General features: G+C 26.6%; 1 protein-coding gene across 2 annotated transcripts in view; it reads right to left on the bottom strand.

The window, feature by feature from the left end:
• Positions 1-15,640, bottom strand: part of LOC135931079 (uncharacterized) — a 52,697-nt gene extending 37,057 nt beyond the window's left edge. Inside the window, exon 1 of one of the 2 annotated variants that reach the window (XM_065467945.1) lies at positions 15,563-15,640. Coding sequence is in view for 1 of the 2 variants with exons in the window: in XM_065467944.1 (XP_065324016.1) it covers positions 15,563-15,565 (3 nt within the window). In the remaining variant the exon portion in view is untranslated. The remainder of the gene's footprint in view (positions 1-15,562) is intronic. The other variant, XM_065467944.1, reaches the window with a different exon arrangement.
• Positions 15,641-18,335: the final 2,695 nt, after the last annotated feature.

Genomic DNA, 18,335 nt, shown 5'->3' with positions numbered 1-18,335 from the left:
ATAATGGGTCACAATCAGGGTTGCGATGTCTCCCCCCATCAGCGGGAGACTCCCGCAATTTTTTAGTTTACACGCAGACATCTCTCTCCGGCAAAACTACCGCAATTGGAAATCTCCCGCAAAAATCTACCGCAATTTTATAATTTTTCCAGCAATGTTTTTAAAAAGTATTTTAACGTTTTTAATATAAAAATAATAATTTTGAGAGACAGTAATTGATTATTTTTATATTTTTAAAATAAATTTTAAATATTTCGAAAAACATGTCTAATTTGTAAATTTCTTTTTATCCTGTTTTATTTTTATCCAATAATAAATCAACATCATTTCATTCATATAAGTCAGTATAGGGGAGCATATCGTATATCAACATCGATTGCAATACAAAAATATTCTCCAAAAATAATAAATAATACAGATGCAACTACAGCTGCGGAAATCGTATAAACCTATTATGTAGTTCAACATTCAAAGAGCTATATCATCACAATGTTGGTCGAATCTTTTTCCCATGATATTTAATGACTTCAATATAAGTGCAAACCTTACTTGGTTTTAGTACCTGAATCCTAGAGGTCAATTCTAGATGATTTGAAAGATGAGCATCCATATGCAATTCTAACAGATGCATCTAATAAGGGAAATATTAAAACATTTCCCTTGATCCTTCGCTATTTCAACTAGAATAAGAACATTTCAATAAAACTGTTAAAATATTTTCCTCGGATAGTGAAAAATCCAAAGATGTAGCTAACCACATAATGTAAATATAGCTGATTCAGTGTTATCAATGAATTGTATGTCAGCTATCTGCGCTGATAATGCCTCTGTAAATTTTGGCAAAAACCAAAGATTTACCTAATTGAGGCAGCACAATAATGAATTAATAACAATTGGCTGTATATGCCATATACAACATGATTCTTGCAAGAAGGCAATAAATGTACTATCTATGGATGTCGAAATAATTGCGATGAAATGTTTTAACGAATTTAGTTCATCAACTAAAAGAGTTAATGAATTAAAAGAGTTGGTAGAGTGGTCTGACTTGGAATGGTGTGAGTTTTTGCGATATGTTCCTATCAGGTGGTTATCATTAATACTTACCATCGATAGAATTTTAAAATTAATCCTAAAATTTTGAAAAATTTTTTGGATTATGAAATGGCAGAAGCATATTTGGGATTAGTTTCACATGTAGGAAATCTATTTCATGCAGTTTATTCAGTTGTATATTCTTTATTAATAAAGATTCACAAAATAATGCTAAAGCTCTGTTCATCTTTACAGTTAAAAATTGATAATAAATTTTATGGCGCTATTGCTAAAAATATTATATTAAAATGTTCAAATGATACTCTAATTAATACATTTTTGAATGAAAGATATTTTTATTAAGACAATTTTAGAAAATTTACAATCAAAATTTTAACAAATCTATTTACAAATGTATAAATTTGACCTTGGAACAGAAACCATCAATTGATGGTTTTTGTAATTTAATTGATGTCTTGTTTGAAAAGATTGTTTTTCTCTCTATTTTTTATGATTAGCAAGAATACTAAGTTAGATGGTCTAAAAGTAGAAAAGAAATGGGTTGAATTTTTTCGTAATAACTATAAATCCCCATGCTTGGAAAAAATATGCCAGTGTCTTCTCCTTACCTCATCCTAATGCCTCATCCGAGCACATTTTTAGCCTGATGAGGATTGCCTGGAAAAAGGAGAGAAATCGGATTGCTTTAACAACATTAGAGGCCGAGCTAATGGTTAAACATATTTATAATATGTCATGCCAGGAATTTTATAAATATCTCACTAACGACGGTAAACGTTTATTTTTATTATTTAAATCTCAAATAAAATATAATTAACATTATAACTTATTTAATTTTCCATATTTTTTGGCGCCATAAAATTTATTGTCAATTTTTAACTGTAAAGAAGAACACATCTGCAGCATAATTTTGTGAATCTTTGTTAAGATTCTTCTGATTGCAACTGCACATTAACAGCATGTAGTAGATTTCCTACATGTGAATTCAATCCTAAATACACCTCTGCCATTCATTATTGAAAAAAATTTTCGAAATGTTAGGACAGCTTTTATAATCTTTATTTAATAAATATATTTTTAAAGGTTTATAAAATTTTAAGAATATATCGATGGCGGGTATTAGGAACATATCGCAACCAACATTGTGCTGACTCAATTCTGTAAATACACTCTGGTTTTTTCCAAATTCACTGAGGCATTATCAGATCAGAAAGCTGACATGCAATTAATTGATTCCCGAATCTGCTATATTTACCATTATATGGTAAACTCTGCCTTTGGATTTTTCACTATTTAAGGGGAAAAAATTTAATCGTTTCCTTGACACGTCCTTAATTTTGTTAAAATAGCAGAGGATCAAGGTAAATATTTTAATATTTCCCTTATTAGATGCATCTGTTAGAATTGCATATGTATGTACATCTTTCAAATCGTCAAGAATTGACCTCCTGAATTCATTTTCTAAAACATTGATGATATGTTTGCTCATTTTTGTTCTACAAATAAAGTTTTCATTTATCTTGGAGTCGTTAAATATTATGTGGAAAGATTCTACGCACATTGTAATGATAAGTAGCTCTGAGAATGTTGTACTACAAGATAAGTGATTACAATTGCCGCAACTGTAGTTGCATCTGTGTTATTTCTTATTTTTGGAGAATATTTTTGTTTTGCAATGGATGTAGATACACTCTTCTGCACTGATTATAATAATGTGATTGAACAATAATAAATAAAATAATTATCATTGAAATGAGTACAATATTACCTTATTATGTATTTAAACGTGATACGTGATAATTAAGCGCCTATCCCTATAATGTTATACACACACACAAGCTAGATTTCCAATTGCGGATGTTTTGCGGAACATTCGCATAAAATATATTTTTTACATTGTAAAATTATAATAATTGGTTTTTTATAAAATCTTATCTTGTTTACATTCTTTAATATTTAAAAAGGATCGTTGGTTGTTTTATAAATTAATATATTTTAATAAATCAAGATGTTATTTTATTTTGAAAAATAGTTACCGACTGTATTTATATAAACTAATTATAAAAAATAATAGGCGGATAATTAAGTCAATTCAAAATACCTACCGAAGGCCGCAAAAAATTTTTTTTAACAACTTTTATATTTCTACCACAATTTTAATATTATTTCCGCAAAATACCAAATTTCTCCCACAATTTAAAAATTTTGACCTGGCAACCCTGGTCACAATACAGCAATATTCAATGATTTTTGCGAAAAAAAGGAATACAATTAGTGCACGGAGGTCCATACAATCCTCAGACTAACGGCATGGCTGTCGAACCTTTAAACAGAGCATGAATAAAAAAAACGAGGATGATTTAGAAACCAGTCTAGCTATTTATCTCTACAATTACCGAAATACCCCAGGGGCAGAAAATGAACAAAGTCCCGCCGATATACTACTAAAAATTAAACCTAGAGGATAATTAGACCAAATATTCGAACGGGGTAACAAAAAGGAGAAGTTAGACTACTACACTCAAATATTCGAGATAAATGAAAAAGTGTGATCGCGCATTTACAATAATAAAGAAAATAAAGTGGGGAAAAGTCATTATTAAAAGCATACTCAAATCACTACCATATGAAGTATAGGGGGAAAACGATTATAAGTTATAGTGATCAATTAAGGAAAAGAACCGAAAATATAATAACTGAAGAGTACGAAGTAGAAGAGCACAGAGAGATAGTATACAAAGAGGACGTAATAAACAATAACGATAAAATGAACCCTAAGGAAAGGGAGGAAGCAGATAGAAGTCAAGATCGATATCCGAAATGAATACGGACGAAACCATTTAGATTGGGGATAAATGTAGTGTATTGAATTGTTTTATTTTGTTATTTTTTGAAAATGTTTATTTTTTATGATTATATTTTTTTATATGAATTTGAATACGAAAAAGGAAATGTTTTTTTGATATGAAAAGAAAATCAATTTCAAGAATTATTTCTAATATTTAGATTACTACTAACATTACATATCAATAATAATTTAACATTTTAATTCTTTATTGACAAAATCTAGAGATCAATCATTATTCATTCATAACTGTATAGTTGGGTAATTTCTCTTATCGTTTTCTTAGCTAATTTTCCGCTAAAGAAAATGAAACTTTGTAGGAAAATTAGTATAAAGTGATTAGTTTTGTTTTATGTTTTGGAAATTGTAGACGGTTATGAAATATTAAAATTATTAGATTCTCTCAATTTTGGTAATAATTAAAAACTCCGCATTACAGATCGTCCCCAAAATCTATTTGAGAAGCTGAAAAATTTTGGAACAGACATTAAATCTCAGGGCAATTTTAAAATTTTTTTAATAATATTGGTGACCTTATCAACACATCTATAAGATGTCATTTTCCATAAAGAGGTTGAAAAGTTTTTAAGAACAACTTGCATGCAATCCAGAATAGTTTAGCCTTATAAATATATGAGATCTCACTTCCTACCACACAAATGCATTAGCAGGAATGGCTATAGGCTGTGTGAGAATTAAGCTGAAAATTAAATACATCTGTTTCATATCATTCATTTACCCAAATATTATTTCTAAGGATTTTATATAGTTTAACCAAAAAATATTGAAGAGATTTTTATAAAGATCATAAAAATTCTTAAAAAATTTGTCATTTCAATCATGAAAGTTTTTTTATTTTGAAGATCATTCCAAACTCTCGATTTTGATACACCTAGTATATTTTATATATCTTTTATTTCTTTTACCTTTTTTTCATGCAATACCTATTTTTTTTTATACAATCATATAATTTTTTACCCTCTTCAATATATATATATATATATATTATAATATTTAAACTAATAATGTACCGATATTTTTTATAGGAACGGATCGGGCCGATATTTCGTCTTTTTAAATATCGGTTATCGACCGATATTTTTGGAAAATTTTCGGATCCGATAAAATGGCGAAATTATATTTAAAAAAACATTTCCAATTTCATAATATTTGTTTATTAATTATTATTTAAATAAAATAATATTATATAAATAAGTTATTTATCAAATATATTTGATAAACTTTTAGATTCATGAATATAGGCTATAACTCTGATTAGTGTTGTTAAACGGCTCATTTTGAGCCGATTTTTAAAAATGGCTAACTCAATATTTTAGCCAGAAAAATATTATGAAAACCTAGAGATTTTGCTCATAGATGGCACATAGTATTGAACATCTATTGGCGAAATCTCGACGCTTAGACAATATTTTCCTGGCTATAATGTTGAGTTAGCCGTTTTTAAAAATCGGCTCAAATCGAGCCGTTTAACAACACTAACTCTGGTCATTATAATATATTTATATGACTTATGTTATGTAGTTAAATTATAGATGTTGTATTATTAAAAAGTAGTATGCATTGAAAATTAAAACGATTAGGAATCAAAATCAGATATAATATCGGATTGGTAATCGGTCGATATCAATTACAAAGTGGTATCATACACCCCTAATTTAAACTTTTTATATCATCCACTATTTTAAGCATATAGAAAGAAACATTATTAACGAATGCCATAATACTTATAATGGGTCCAAATTTGGCGATTTTGATGCTGCGTTGAATCGCGAATAAATTTGACGTTTGAATTAGCTCGATAGTATCGTTGCGTCAAATATCATAGTAATAAGAAAAATTATTATTTTACATTCTCAATATCACCTCAATTTAAACAAGGCTAAGGTTTTTTATTTCATTTGAAACGCAATATAAATTGCGATCGCCCAATTCCTAAGCACTGATTCAATATTAAATTTGATATTAAATAAATTTATGTTTCTTGTTTATGATTTTTGTTTGTATTTTAATTAAATAAGTATTTGATAAAATTATTAAAATGAATTTATTGTATTACAAAGAATTTCCTTTATTATGTATATATTTATTAATTTAAAGTTCATAAGGAAAAGTCGAGGCCAATGAAGGCCAAAATTTTTTAAACATTGGACTAGTGTTGTTAAATAGCTCATTTTGAGCCGATTTTTAAAAACGGCTAACTCAATATTACAACTAGAAAAATAAAAATATTACGCAAACCTGAAGATTTTGATCATAGAAGGAACAAAGGTCTAGATATATATTGTTGAAATCTCGAGGCATAGGCAATATCTTTCTGACTAAAATATTGAGCTAGCCGTTTTAAAAAATCGGCTCAAAACGAGCCGTTTAACAAAACTACATTGGACACCTCTACATAAAAATCGAGGTTACGTCACTGATCCCAAGGGAGAAATGGTTACTTTTGAATGGGATATGGGTTTCCATATTTTCCCAATCAAATGCCTATCCAACTCATAGGCCAAATACCTTAAATGAAGCAAATATTCCTCTTTAAATAACGGCATCTTCGCCACAATTTGTTGCATATTGTACCATTTTATTAAATCTCTACTGTCAAATTTACCATATTAAATTACCTTCATATTTGCCATGGTTAATAAAAATATTATTAAGTAGTGTTGTAAAACGACTGAGTCGAGTCGACTTAGTCGAAAACTGAGTCTAAGTTTTGGGTCGATAACTCGAGTCGTGAACTCAAGTCGACTCAAGTCGTGAACTCAAGTCGACTCAGGTCGTGAACTCAAGTCATAAACTCAAGTCGTGAACTCGAGTCGTGATTTCAAATTAGTTTTAGATTTTATTTATTAATTATTTAATATTTTTTATAATTTATTATTTAAAAAAAATAAATAATCAATTCTCCTTCATCTCTCTCTCTAATCTTATAAAATTTATTACATTAAAAAAAAATATAATAAGCTTATTTTTTTATATCAAAATAAAGTACCACTAAATTTAGCAAGAAAACAGATAGGATGTACACACCATAAACTAGGTTTTGAAGATGATTTTTGAATACTTTTTATCAGAGTTGGCAAGTCGGTCAATCGACAGTTCAATTTAGGTCAATTGATGGGAGGAGTATTTGACCTGGTTAAATAAGGTCAAATACTCCAAAATATTTTAAGTGATAAAATTAATTTTAAAAGTATAAACGTCATGTTTAATAGTTAATTAAGGCAGTAATTTCTATAAGAAACAATCAATTCCCACCTAAAGTTAGTGGAATAAACTATGCCCACCATGCCCATTAAGGGACTAATAATTCCTAGTTATACTTTAAAGAAATATCTGTCATTATTTTGAGTCAAAAATTCTATATTATTCACTGTAAGATTTTCCTCATTATTTTCAATTTCAATATTTAAGCTAGCATTTTAATTATTACAGCAGATATAATCTTGTACTGTAAATATATTTGGGTTTAAAAGATATATGCCACAAGCTAAGAATCCGTTTAATATATTATTTGGTGTTACTGTAATTATATATTTTAACCGTTTTACCCATAACAGCTTTACCCCAAGGTGACATATATTATAAACATCGATATTGCGTGACTTCTAGTATAGCTATAGATGTCAGATATATTTAATTTTATAACAAATACATTAAGGAACATGTGTGCCAAATTTTGAATCCTGAGGATATGTATATTTTAGTAAAAGCAAAATATACTAGAGAATGATTTTTATATTTTTTGGGTAAAAAACAGTTTTTTGATAAAATAGATAAAACCAGGTAAGTTTTTTAAAAGATGAACATAGGTAAGAAATTAGATAATAAAAATACATCTTCACACCAAATTTAAAATCTTTGTGCTCAAGGGTTATAGATAAAAATTTTTAAGAGGTATATAATATCTCATATATATTGCATCAAACTTTAAAATTTATTTATTAAATTCCTAGAATAAAATATAATAAAAAAATATATATAATATTAAAAGTATGTATTATAATTTTGTTCTTAAAAATACCCCTCCCCCTCCTTCCTTGATTTAATATTTTTTTTAAAAAAAAATTTTTCTCTATCAATGAAAAAAATAACAATTCTATTTCTATTCTACTTTTGAATCCTTTTGCCGAAAAAATTTTTTTTATTCTAACTTCCATTTTTTACTTATTTTTTGTTTTTCCCATAATAGCATAACTAACTTCCAATTCTATTCCCCTCCCTTTTTTTCCCCCCCAAAAATTAATTCCATAATAAAAATATTTATTTTTTGTTAAAATAATTTCATTCCCAAGTCAAAATTAAATATAAACCCTCTCCCTCCCTCTTTTCTTTACTTTATTATTTATATCCTTGTTTTATAGTAAAATAAAAAAAATAATAAATCAAAAAAAATAATTTTTTAGTAACTCTATGAATATGGATTTTTTTTATAAAAAATAGGGGGTAATTATTAATTCTTTAAAACTATCAAAAGTCGTAACAATTTCATTAAAATTATTTTATTTATTTATACAAATATAATGAATATCAAAAAGATAACGTTGTTTAACAAATTTATATTAAGTTTTATGATTAAAATAACGTCTAAAGTATATTTGTCAAATTTATTTCGTAATATGGTTACTTCGTAGTGCACTGAAGGATCTTTCCATCGATATATGTGAGCAAAGATCAGCTAAAACTAGCTAGAGGGATATTTTGGATAAATGTAAAAATATTTTTATGGGAAGGCAATTTTAGGCTATACATTAATTTGTAATATCCATTATCGAATTAGAGTTAAACAACAAATAAATGCATTTCAGCTTAAAAACTCCTGAGGTGGATTTGGTCGACCAGGTCGACCAATTTGGTTGCTTTGGTTTTGGTTCATTTTTTCGACCAAAAACCCAACCAAAAATCATGCTAATTCGACCCAACCAAGCAATTTAACAACACTAGCTATATTTAATACGTTATGAAGAAATAAATATAAAGATAAGGTATATAAATATTGTATTAGCAGAAAATAATCTAGGTTGTATAATGTTTAGCCGCAATTTAAACAAGATTGTCTGATGAAAATAGACAAAAAAGATAATTTCTATATTAGGATTAGATATTATCATAGTAATTTTATATATTTATTTCTTTCCCGATGACGGGGTAATAAAATGCCAATTTGCCCCGGTTTTGGGGGATAAATCTGTTTATAGAATTCGAAATCTTAAAATAAAATTTATAGGATGTCTAGTAATTTTTACTGATATTTTAATTTAACATATTTACAGTATATATTTTTACCTAATTGCATCAAAAATTTCGAAATAACGATTATGATAATCGTCACTTATCTAAGGTACATCTACACTGAAATATCAATTTAACATATTTACACAATATATTTTTACCTATTTTCGTCAAAATATTCAAAAAACTTTAAAAATGAAGATTATAATCTATGGTACATCTTCACTGAGTTTTTAATTAAACGTATTTACATCTATATTTTTACCTATGTGAGTCAAAAAATTTCAAAAACTTTAAAAATAACGATTATGATAATCGCCACTTATTTAAGGTACATCTACACTGAAATATCAATTTAATATATTTACACAATCTATTTTTACCTATTTCCGTCAAAATATTCAAAAAACTTTAAAAATGAAGATTATAATCTATGGTACATCTTCACTAAGTTTTTAATTAAACGTATTTACATCTATATTTTTACCTATGTGCGTATTTCAAAAAACTTTAGAAATAACGATTATGACAATTGTCACTTATCTAGTGTACCTTCACTGAAATTTTAATTTAACATTGCATTCTATATTTTTTATCTATTTACGTCTAAAAATTCAAAAAACTTTAAAAATAACGATTATGATATGACAATTGTCACTTTTCTATGGTACATCTTTACTTAAATTTTAATTTAACATATTTACAATATATATTTTTACCTATTTACTATAAAATTCAAAAAAGTTCATAAATAACGATTATGACAATTGTCACTTTCTATGGTACATCTTCACTGATATTTTAATTTAACATGTTTACAATATATATTTTTACAGATTTACTTTAAAAAAAGTTCAAAAATAACGATTATGACAATTGTCAGTTTTCTATGGTATATATATCTTCGCTGAAATTTTAATTTAACATATTTACAATCTATATTTTTACCTATTTGCGTCAAAAAAATTAAAAAACTTTAGAAATAACGATTATGACAATTGTCTCTTTTCTATGGTATATCTTCACTGAAATTTTAATTATGTTTACAATATATATTTTACCATTTGCTTTATAAAATTTCCAAAAACTTTAAAAATAACGATTATGACAATTGTCACATATCTATGGTACATCTTCACTGAATTTTAAATTAAACGTATTTACAGCCTATATTTTTACTTATATTTGCGTCAAAAAATTTCAAAAAACTTTAAAAATAACGATTATGACAATTGTCATTTATCTAGGGGAAATCTTAACTGAAATTTTAATTTAACATATTTACAATCTATATTTTTACCCATTATAGCGTCAAAAATAAACTAATATGTTTTAAAATACAGATTATGATATTTGTCATTTTTACAAAGGAACATCATCATTGAATTTATAGTTTAACATATTTATAATATAAATTATATTTTTACCCTTAGTACCAAAAATTTAAAAAATGTTAAAAAATAACATGACAATTGTCACATTAAAATATTATAAATAACATAAAAATTTAATACAAATATTTATAAATTATTTAAACTAGTTCTTTTAATATACTAAAAAAAATAGATAATTTTACAAAAATGATAAAAATAAACCTATAAAAAATTTCAACTAAAAGATTAATAATTCACAAAAAAATTAATTAAAAAAGAAGATTTTAAATTCTTATCAATTCAAATTTTGCTTAAAATTTTTGCATGAAAACCACAAATTAATTGTAACAAAAATAATATTATACAATACCTATTTGAAATATTCGTCCTCTAGTTGACTTAAGTTCACGATTCAAATGGAAAACTCATGTTCTCGACTTAGTGCATGACTCGAGTTGACTGGAGTTCACGACTTGGATCGGCTTGAGTAGTGTTGTTAAACGGCTCGTTTTGAGCCGATTTTTAAAAACGGCTAACTCAATATTTTAGCCAGAAAAAAATTATTTAAGACTCGAGATTTCGCTAAGAGATGTCCAAACCTTTGTTCCTTACAAACAAAATCTTCAGGCTTGCGTAATACTATCCTGGATGCAATACTGAGTTAGCCGTTTTTAAAAATCGGCTCAAAACGAGCCATTTAACAACACTAGGCTTGAGTTCACGACTTGAGTTCTCGACTCGATTTCACGACTTCAGTGAGTCGACTAATTCGACTAACGACTCAGACTCTGAGTCAGAGTTGGGTGAACTCGACTTTTTAACAACACTAAAAATGCTCAACCAGATGGTCTGATTGATTTAGAAGATTTAATTTTTTTTAAATCAACCTGACTCATATACAGGGTTGCCATGCCTCCCCCCATCAGTGGGAGTCTCCCACAATTTTTTAGTTTACCCACATACATCTCACTCCCACAAAACTCCCACAATTCGAAATCTCCCACAAAAATCTCCCACAATTTTTTAATTTCTCCCACAATTTTTTTTTAGCATTTTAATGTTTTTAATATATAAATAATAATTTTGAGAAACAGTATTTGATTATTTTTATATTTTTAAAATAAATTTTAAATATTTATTCGAAAAATATGTCTAGTTCTTTTATTTTATTTTTCCGCTAATTTTAAATTCTCCATCCAATCCAATCCATTCGACATTTTCAAAATTTGAAGTTAGAATAGTATGTATAATTATTATAAATATATTTTAAATTTCTAGATTCTATAATTGCAGTGCTCCACTCAACATTTTCATAGAAGAATAGAACTTTTAGAAGTGGATTACTTTGGTATTTCTCAGCATAATTTAGTGAGCCTTTATTAAATTATATTCTTCTGATTGCAAATGCATATTAACAGCATATAGTAGATTTCCTATATGTAAAATTCCTAAATATACTTCTGCCATTTATTTTTGAAATTTTTTTTCAAATAGGACAGCTTTTATAATCTATTTATTTTTTAAAGGTTTGTAAAATTTTAAAATTCTACGATGGCGCGTATTAGGAGGAACCTGTCAACCAACATTATGCTGACTCAATTCTGTAAATACACTATGGTTTTTGCCAAATTCACTGAGGAATTATCAGATCAGAAAGCTGCCATGCAATTCATTGGTAATGCCAAATCTGCCATATTTACCATTATATATGGTTAGCTATGTCTTTGGATATTTCATATCCGGAGAAAATTTTTTTAATAGTTTTATTGAAATGACATTAATTTTGTTGAAATAGGGGAGGATCAAGGGAAATGTTTTGATATCTCCTTATTAGATGCATCTGTTTGAATTGCATATGTTTGCACATCTTTCAAATCGTCAAGAATTAACCTTCTGGATTTATATCCTAAAACATTGATGATAGCCTTGCTCATTTGTGTTCTACAAATAATACTTTTCATTTATATTAGTCGTTAAATATTATGGGGAAAGATTCTACCAACATTGTGATGTTGCTCTCTGAATGTTGTACTGCATGATAGGTATTTACCATTTCCGCAACTGTAGTTGCATCTGTATTATTTCTTATTTTTGAAGAATATTTTAATTTTGCAATAGATGTTGATAGACTGCCCTGTACTGATTTATGCTTTGAAGATTTTTGATGCCTCAAAATATCACATTCCCTTCCCCCATTGTATTAACTAAATACTGTAGAACAACTTCCCCGCACTGATTATAAATATTTTTTACATTGTAAATTTAAAATTGTTTGTTTCTTTATAAAATCTTATTTATACATTTATTTTTTTACATTATAAAATTACAATTTTTTTATAAAATTTTATCTTGTTTACATTCTTTTGTAATTAAAAAAGATCGTTGGTTATTATTTTTAAACAAAATTAATATATTTTAATAAATAAATATGTTATTTTAATAATAAAGATAGTACTCTAAGAAATTTTGTGTCGTACAGTAATTACCTATTTTGAAAAATAGTTGCGTATTTTATTTTGGAAAATAGTTGGATATTTTATTTTGAAAAATAGTTGGCTATTTTATTTTGAAAAATAGTTGGCTATTTTATTCTAAAGAGTTACCTATTTTATTTTGAAAAAGAGTTGGAAATTTTATTTTGAAAAATAGTTGGCTATTTTATTTTGAAAAATAGTTGGCTATTTTATTTTTAAAAATAGTTGGCTATTTTATTTTGAAAAATAGTTGGCTATTTTATTTTGAAAAATTTTAGCTATTTTATTTTAAATAGTTGGCTATAACCTATTTTATTTTAGATTAGATTTTATATTTATAAAAAATAATAAGCGGATAACTAAGTCAATTCTAAATCCCGGCCGCAGGCCAAACCTTTGCGGGCCTTCGGCCCGCAAAAAAATTTTTTTAGCAATTTCTCCCACAATTTATATATTTCTCCCACAAAATACCTAATTTCTCCCACAATTTCAAAATTTTGACCTGGCAACCTTGCTCATATATTGTAATCCATTATTCAAATATGATATTTAGTTCAAATTTGGATGGATTTTTACTACTATATCCTCTAAACCTGTCATATAAATATTAAACTACTAATGAAAATTACATAACTAGTTAAAATTGGAAATAATGATATTTTCCTGATACCCAGATGTAAAAAAACAATATAAATTGTGTACAAAAATTAAAGGTAAATTAATTCTATTTTAGAAATAATTTAAGGAATGTTTCAACTGCAATCCTCTCATTTTTGTTTTCTAATTTAAGTTCTTTTAATTACATAGGCTTGCAAATATTTATAGGGGCTTTTTCTTGGCCAATTTTATTCAAGGATTTTAGGCCCACTTATTTTTTTAAAGATAATTTTGGTTTCAAACCGTTTTTTTAAATGCCATTTTTATGAAAAATTTTATTTATGACTTTATGGTATAATGGTATTTATTTTGAAGAAGGGGAAGGGAATATTGGGATAATTTTCATTAGTTAAAAATAATATTTATAAAAATTTTCAAATTTGTTTGGGAGAAGGATTTTCCTGCACCCCCCCCCACTAATGCTTATGTCTAGGCTTAATTATAATTAATAAGTTGTAAATAGAATAACTTGATTGTTTAATAAATAATATTAAGAGATAAAATATGAAATTGTTGCTTACAAAATTTATGCAATTTTTAAATAATTATTTGATCATCATAAAAGTTAAGCTAAAATATATCATTTATTCTAAAGATGCACTTGATTCAATATTTTCACCAACGCCAGTTTCAGATCATGCTAAAAAAATTTACCTAGTTAATTCCAGTACTATGTATTTTAAAAAATATTTACCAAATCTTTTATATGTAGAATGTGAATGTAAGTTAAATTAATTTATTATTATATTTTTAATATTCAAATAAATATACAGTCCATTTTTTTAAATAAATGCAATATTCAAAAATAGAACAAGTCAAGTATTTTGGATGTGTTCAAAACTTGTTTCAAAAGTTTTATAACTATAAGGAAGACTAATGAAGATATGTTTCACAAATATATATCACTATATTAAGTAAAGTTTTATAAATATATTTTTTATGTTATTGATACAGGGTTAAAGGAACCAGATAGATTGAAAGAAAAATCAAGGTCCAGAGCAGACGCCTTCATAGGTCAGCCCATAACCTAATAATATATTTTCTAGCTAGCTTGAGTTTTGAAAAATCTTATTTCATGGACTTCGATCTATTTAATTTAAATTTAGCTTATTTTAAAACAGTTGATGATTAAAAAAATATTGCAATTTTTTCTTCTAATAAAATTCAATATTGCAAAAAAAATGATTGCCTATACACCAAATTATTTATTTTCATTAAATATAACAAATTTATAGTTTTTTTTTAACTCTGGTTCTAGGCTGGCTCTGATCATAAAATCCAGGCCCATGTTGCTCAGAGTGATACCAGAGTCTAGTGTTGTTAAACAGCTCGTTTTGAGCCGATTTTTAAAAACAGCTAACTCAATATTTTAGCCAGAAAAATATTATGAAAGCCTAGATATTTTGCCATCTATTGGCGAAATCTCGACGCATAGGCAATATTTTCCTGGATATAATGTTGAGTTAGCCGTTTTTAAAAATCGGCTCAAATCGAGCCGTTTAACAACACTACCAGAGTCAATATGTCTCTTTTTTATTTTTAATAAGCTATATTAGACAAAATTCTTTGATTTTTATTTTTAGTATATTGAATAAGGATAATTAAATGGTATCCGTTTGGGTTCCAGAATGGGTAAAGTTTAGAAAATAGTGCTTTTAATAGGATTAAGACTTAGGGAAGATTTATTTTTAATTTTTTCAATCCAGTCTGGGCATGGTAAACTAGTTTTTGAAGATTTATATATTTGTTATATAGTAATAATAATTGATTAGAACCAATAAAAATGTATTTATTAAAGTTTTAATTCAAACCAAAAAATAAATGATTAAATATTTATTTGTATAAGAGAATGATATATTTCTAAGAATATTTAGAGTTTGAATGTAAATATTGATCACATGACTCACCATTATGACAACTGGCCCTAAGAGAATCAAAATTTAACTTGATCATATTTTAAAAAATGATGGAATCATACGAAAAAATATTAATGACATGATATAGAAATGTGATAGATGTCAGAAATTTATTTTTAATTTAATTAGTTGGACATTTAGGCGTGTAGGCAGAGGGGGGGGGGCATAACCATAAAATTTAGATCCTGGCTAAATTATTTTTTCAAAATATGTTTTATGAATAATAAATATTAATAATAATTTATACCTTTTAGCGCATAACTTATATTTATCACATTCACAGCAAAAAAAAATCGCTACGATACTAATCATTTTAGGAATAGATATCGATTTCAAAATTTTTTTTGACATTTATCAATCCCCCCGTTATTTTCTTTGTCTACATTCTAGCATTTAAGACTGCTTTCATACAAATTTTTTCTAAATATTTTATATAAAGTAATTTAGCTTAGATGCAAATTGTGAAAAACAAGGCCTACTTCATATAACGATATATTATATTATAGTATAGAAAAATTATTTTTATTTTTATTATTTGTAATGCTTATTATTATTATTAAAACCCGGGTAATCGCTAAGGCGTTGGGACTGAAAAATTTAATATTTTCGCACTTATCCGAATTTTAGCAATTAAAAGACTAAATTTTAATCATTTAGTATATAAACCGATTATGTGTTGTTAATAGTAATATATTATATTAAGTATAATAAATTTGTTATATAATTATGCGATTATTATTATTATTAAGACAGGCGCGTACGCAGCGGGGGGGGGGGGAAGACAGGGGGACAAATCCCCCCCCCAAGCCAAAAAATGCAGATGCCGGATTATATTTTTCAAAAATATTATTGTTAATATTAATTTATATTTGTTAATATTTATTCTTATCTCATATATACATATACATATATATATATATATATTTAATTACATTTATTTATCACATTCATCTACTAAGTTATTTTATCAATCAATTTCGATTTCAAGTTTTCCTTGGCGTAATTTACCTATTATTTTCAAATTTTAGTGGCGTAATATTTATCTAAATTTCTAATAAAATAATAATTATCTCTGAAACTTCTTGTCCAACAGGGAGAAAAAAATTGCAAGCTTGTCCAACGAGATCGAGTCTCCGCCACAGTACAGCTATTTTGGAGTTAGAAGAGCTGATTATTAATGCTATTACTGAAATATCACAATGGCTTGAAAGAAATATTTCCTCAGAAGCAAGAAAATTATTGGATTCAATACTTATTCCAAATTTGTTTTCTCATTAGAATGTATTATTTAATTATACAACTATTTTATGTAATACTTTTCAAAAACATAACATTGACTTGATTAAGAAGATGAGAATAGCGGAGAGCATTTTATTAGAACTCAAGGAAATAGAGCTAGTGTTGTTGAAGAATTTCATATTTTATATGTTATTGTTGAGTCAAAAGCAGAGCTATACGTGTTAAATATTTGTCCCCCTCGACTTGCAGCAAGCAAGCTCATCATCAAAACATTAATATAGGATCAGTAGAAGAGTATTATATAACAAATGTCCCCTCTCCCAACCTTTTTCATATGGTGATAGAAAAAAAATATAAATATTTGTTATATTTTTATCATGAAGATGTTAAAATATCTTATGATGCTTTATTAGCTGAATAACTATGATTAAAAGATTAACTATGGTTGATACAGTCCCAAAAAATGCTATGGATGCTTTTTATTTCAAACACATTTTAGATTATACTCCCAATTATTAAAATGGTTATACATATATTAGCAGTTCTTTAGTAAACTAATGAGAGAACATTCACTTTTTTAAGAAGAATAACAGAGCCTTGCAGAGGTACCATTGGCAGGACCAGGCCCAGATTTTTTTTTAAAAATTTTTCCGGCCCGGGTTTTTTTTAAAAAAATTTTCAGGCCCGGCCCGGCTGGCCCAGCCCGAATTTTTTAAAATAAATTATATTTATTTTTGATATTTATAGCTAATAATGGCGATTTCAAATATTTGGTTTTAAAATATACAACTCGGCTCGGATATTTTTTCTTAAAAAATTTTCAGGCCCAGCCCGGGTGTTTTTAAAAAAAAAATTACGAGCCCGGCCCGGGTATATTTAAAAAAATTAAAGTCCGGCTCGGGGGCCGGGCCTACAAGTCTGTGAAAAACATACCTATGAAATACAACATCTGAAAGTAGATTGAATGATTTGGATCTTTTGAATATTCATAGACATTTAACGCCAAGCAAGGATTGATAATTGAAAAATTAGCTCAAAACATACAAAATACAATTATTCCTAAGAAACTTTTTGTGCATTAATTTATATTTAAAACATTTAAATTTTTTATACTTTATATATTTTAAAAGCTCAAAAAATTCAAATTTCAATTTTGGGTCATCTAAGTGATTCATATCGTGGGTTATATTCACTTTATATTTTATGATTCACATTTAAATGCCGGTTTATATATATAATTTTTTTAATTCACATTAGTTTAAAATTGTGTATTAAAGTTATTAATCCTAATAAATTTATGCTTAGTATTTTTAATTATAAATATTATTTCTTAAAAAAATTTATTATCCCCCCCAGACCAAATTCCTGCGTACGCGCCTGTATTAAGATAATAATCAATAATTATTAAGATATATTTTAAAATGACTAAATATATTTTTATTTGCAATTTGTATCTAATCTGTGAAATATCATATGATAAATTTAAAATTATACCTCGATCAAGCTCGGTTATACCAAAATTTAA

The sequence above is a fragment of the Gordionus sp. m RMFG-2023 genome, chromosome 1 (genome assembly GCF_954871325.1).
Source record: "Gordionus sp. m RMFG-2023 chromosome 1, tfGorSpeb1-WG-v2, whole genome shotgun sequence".
Taxonomy (NCBI): domain Eukaryota; kingdom Metazoa; phylum Nematomorpha; class Gordioida; order Chordodea; family Parachordodidae; genus Gordionus; species Gordionus sp. m RMFG-2023.
The sequence above is the reverse complement of the archived record's forward strand: the minus strand, read 5'-3'. Positions and strand labels throughout refer to the sequence as shown.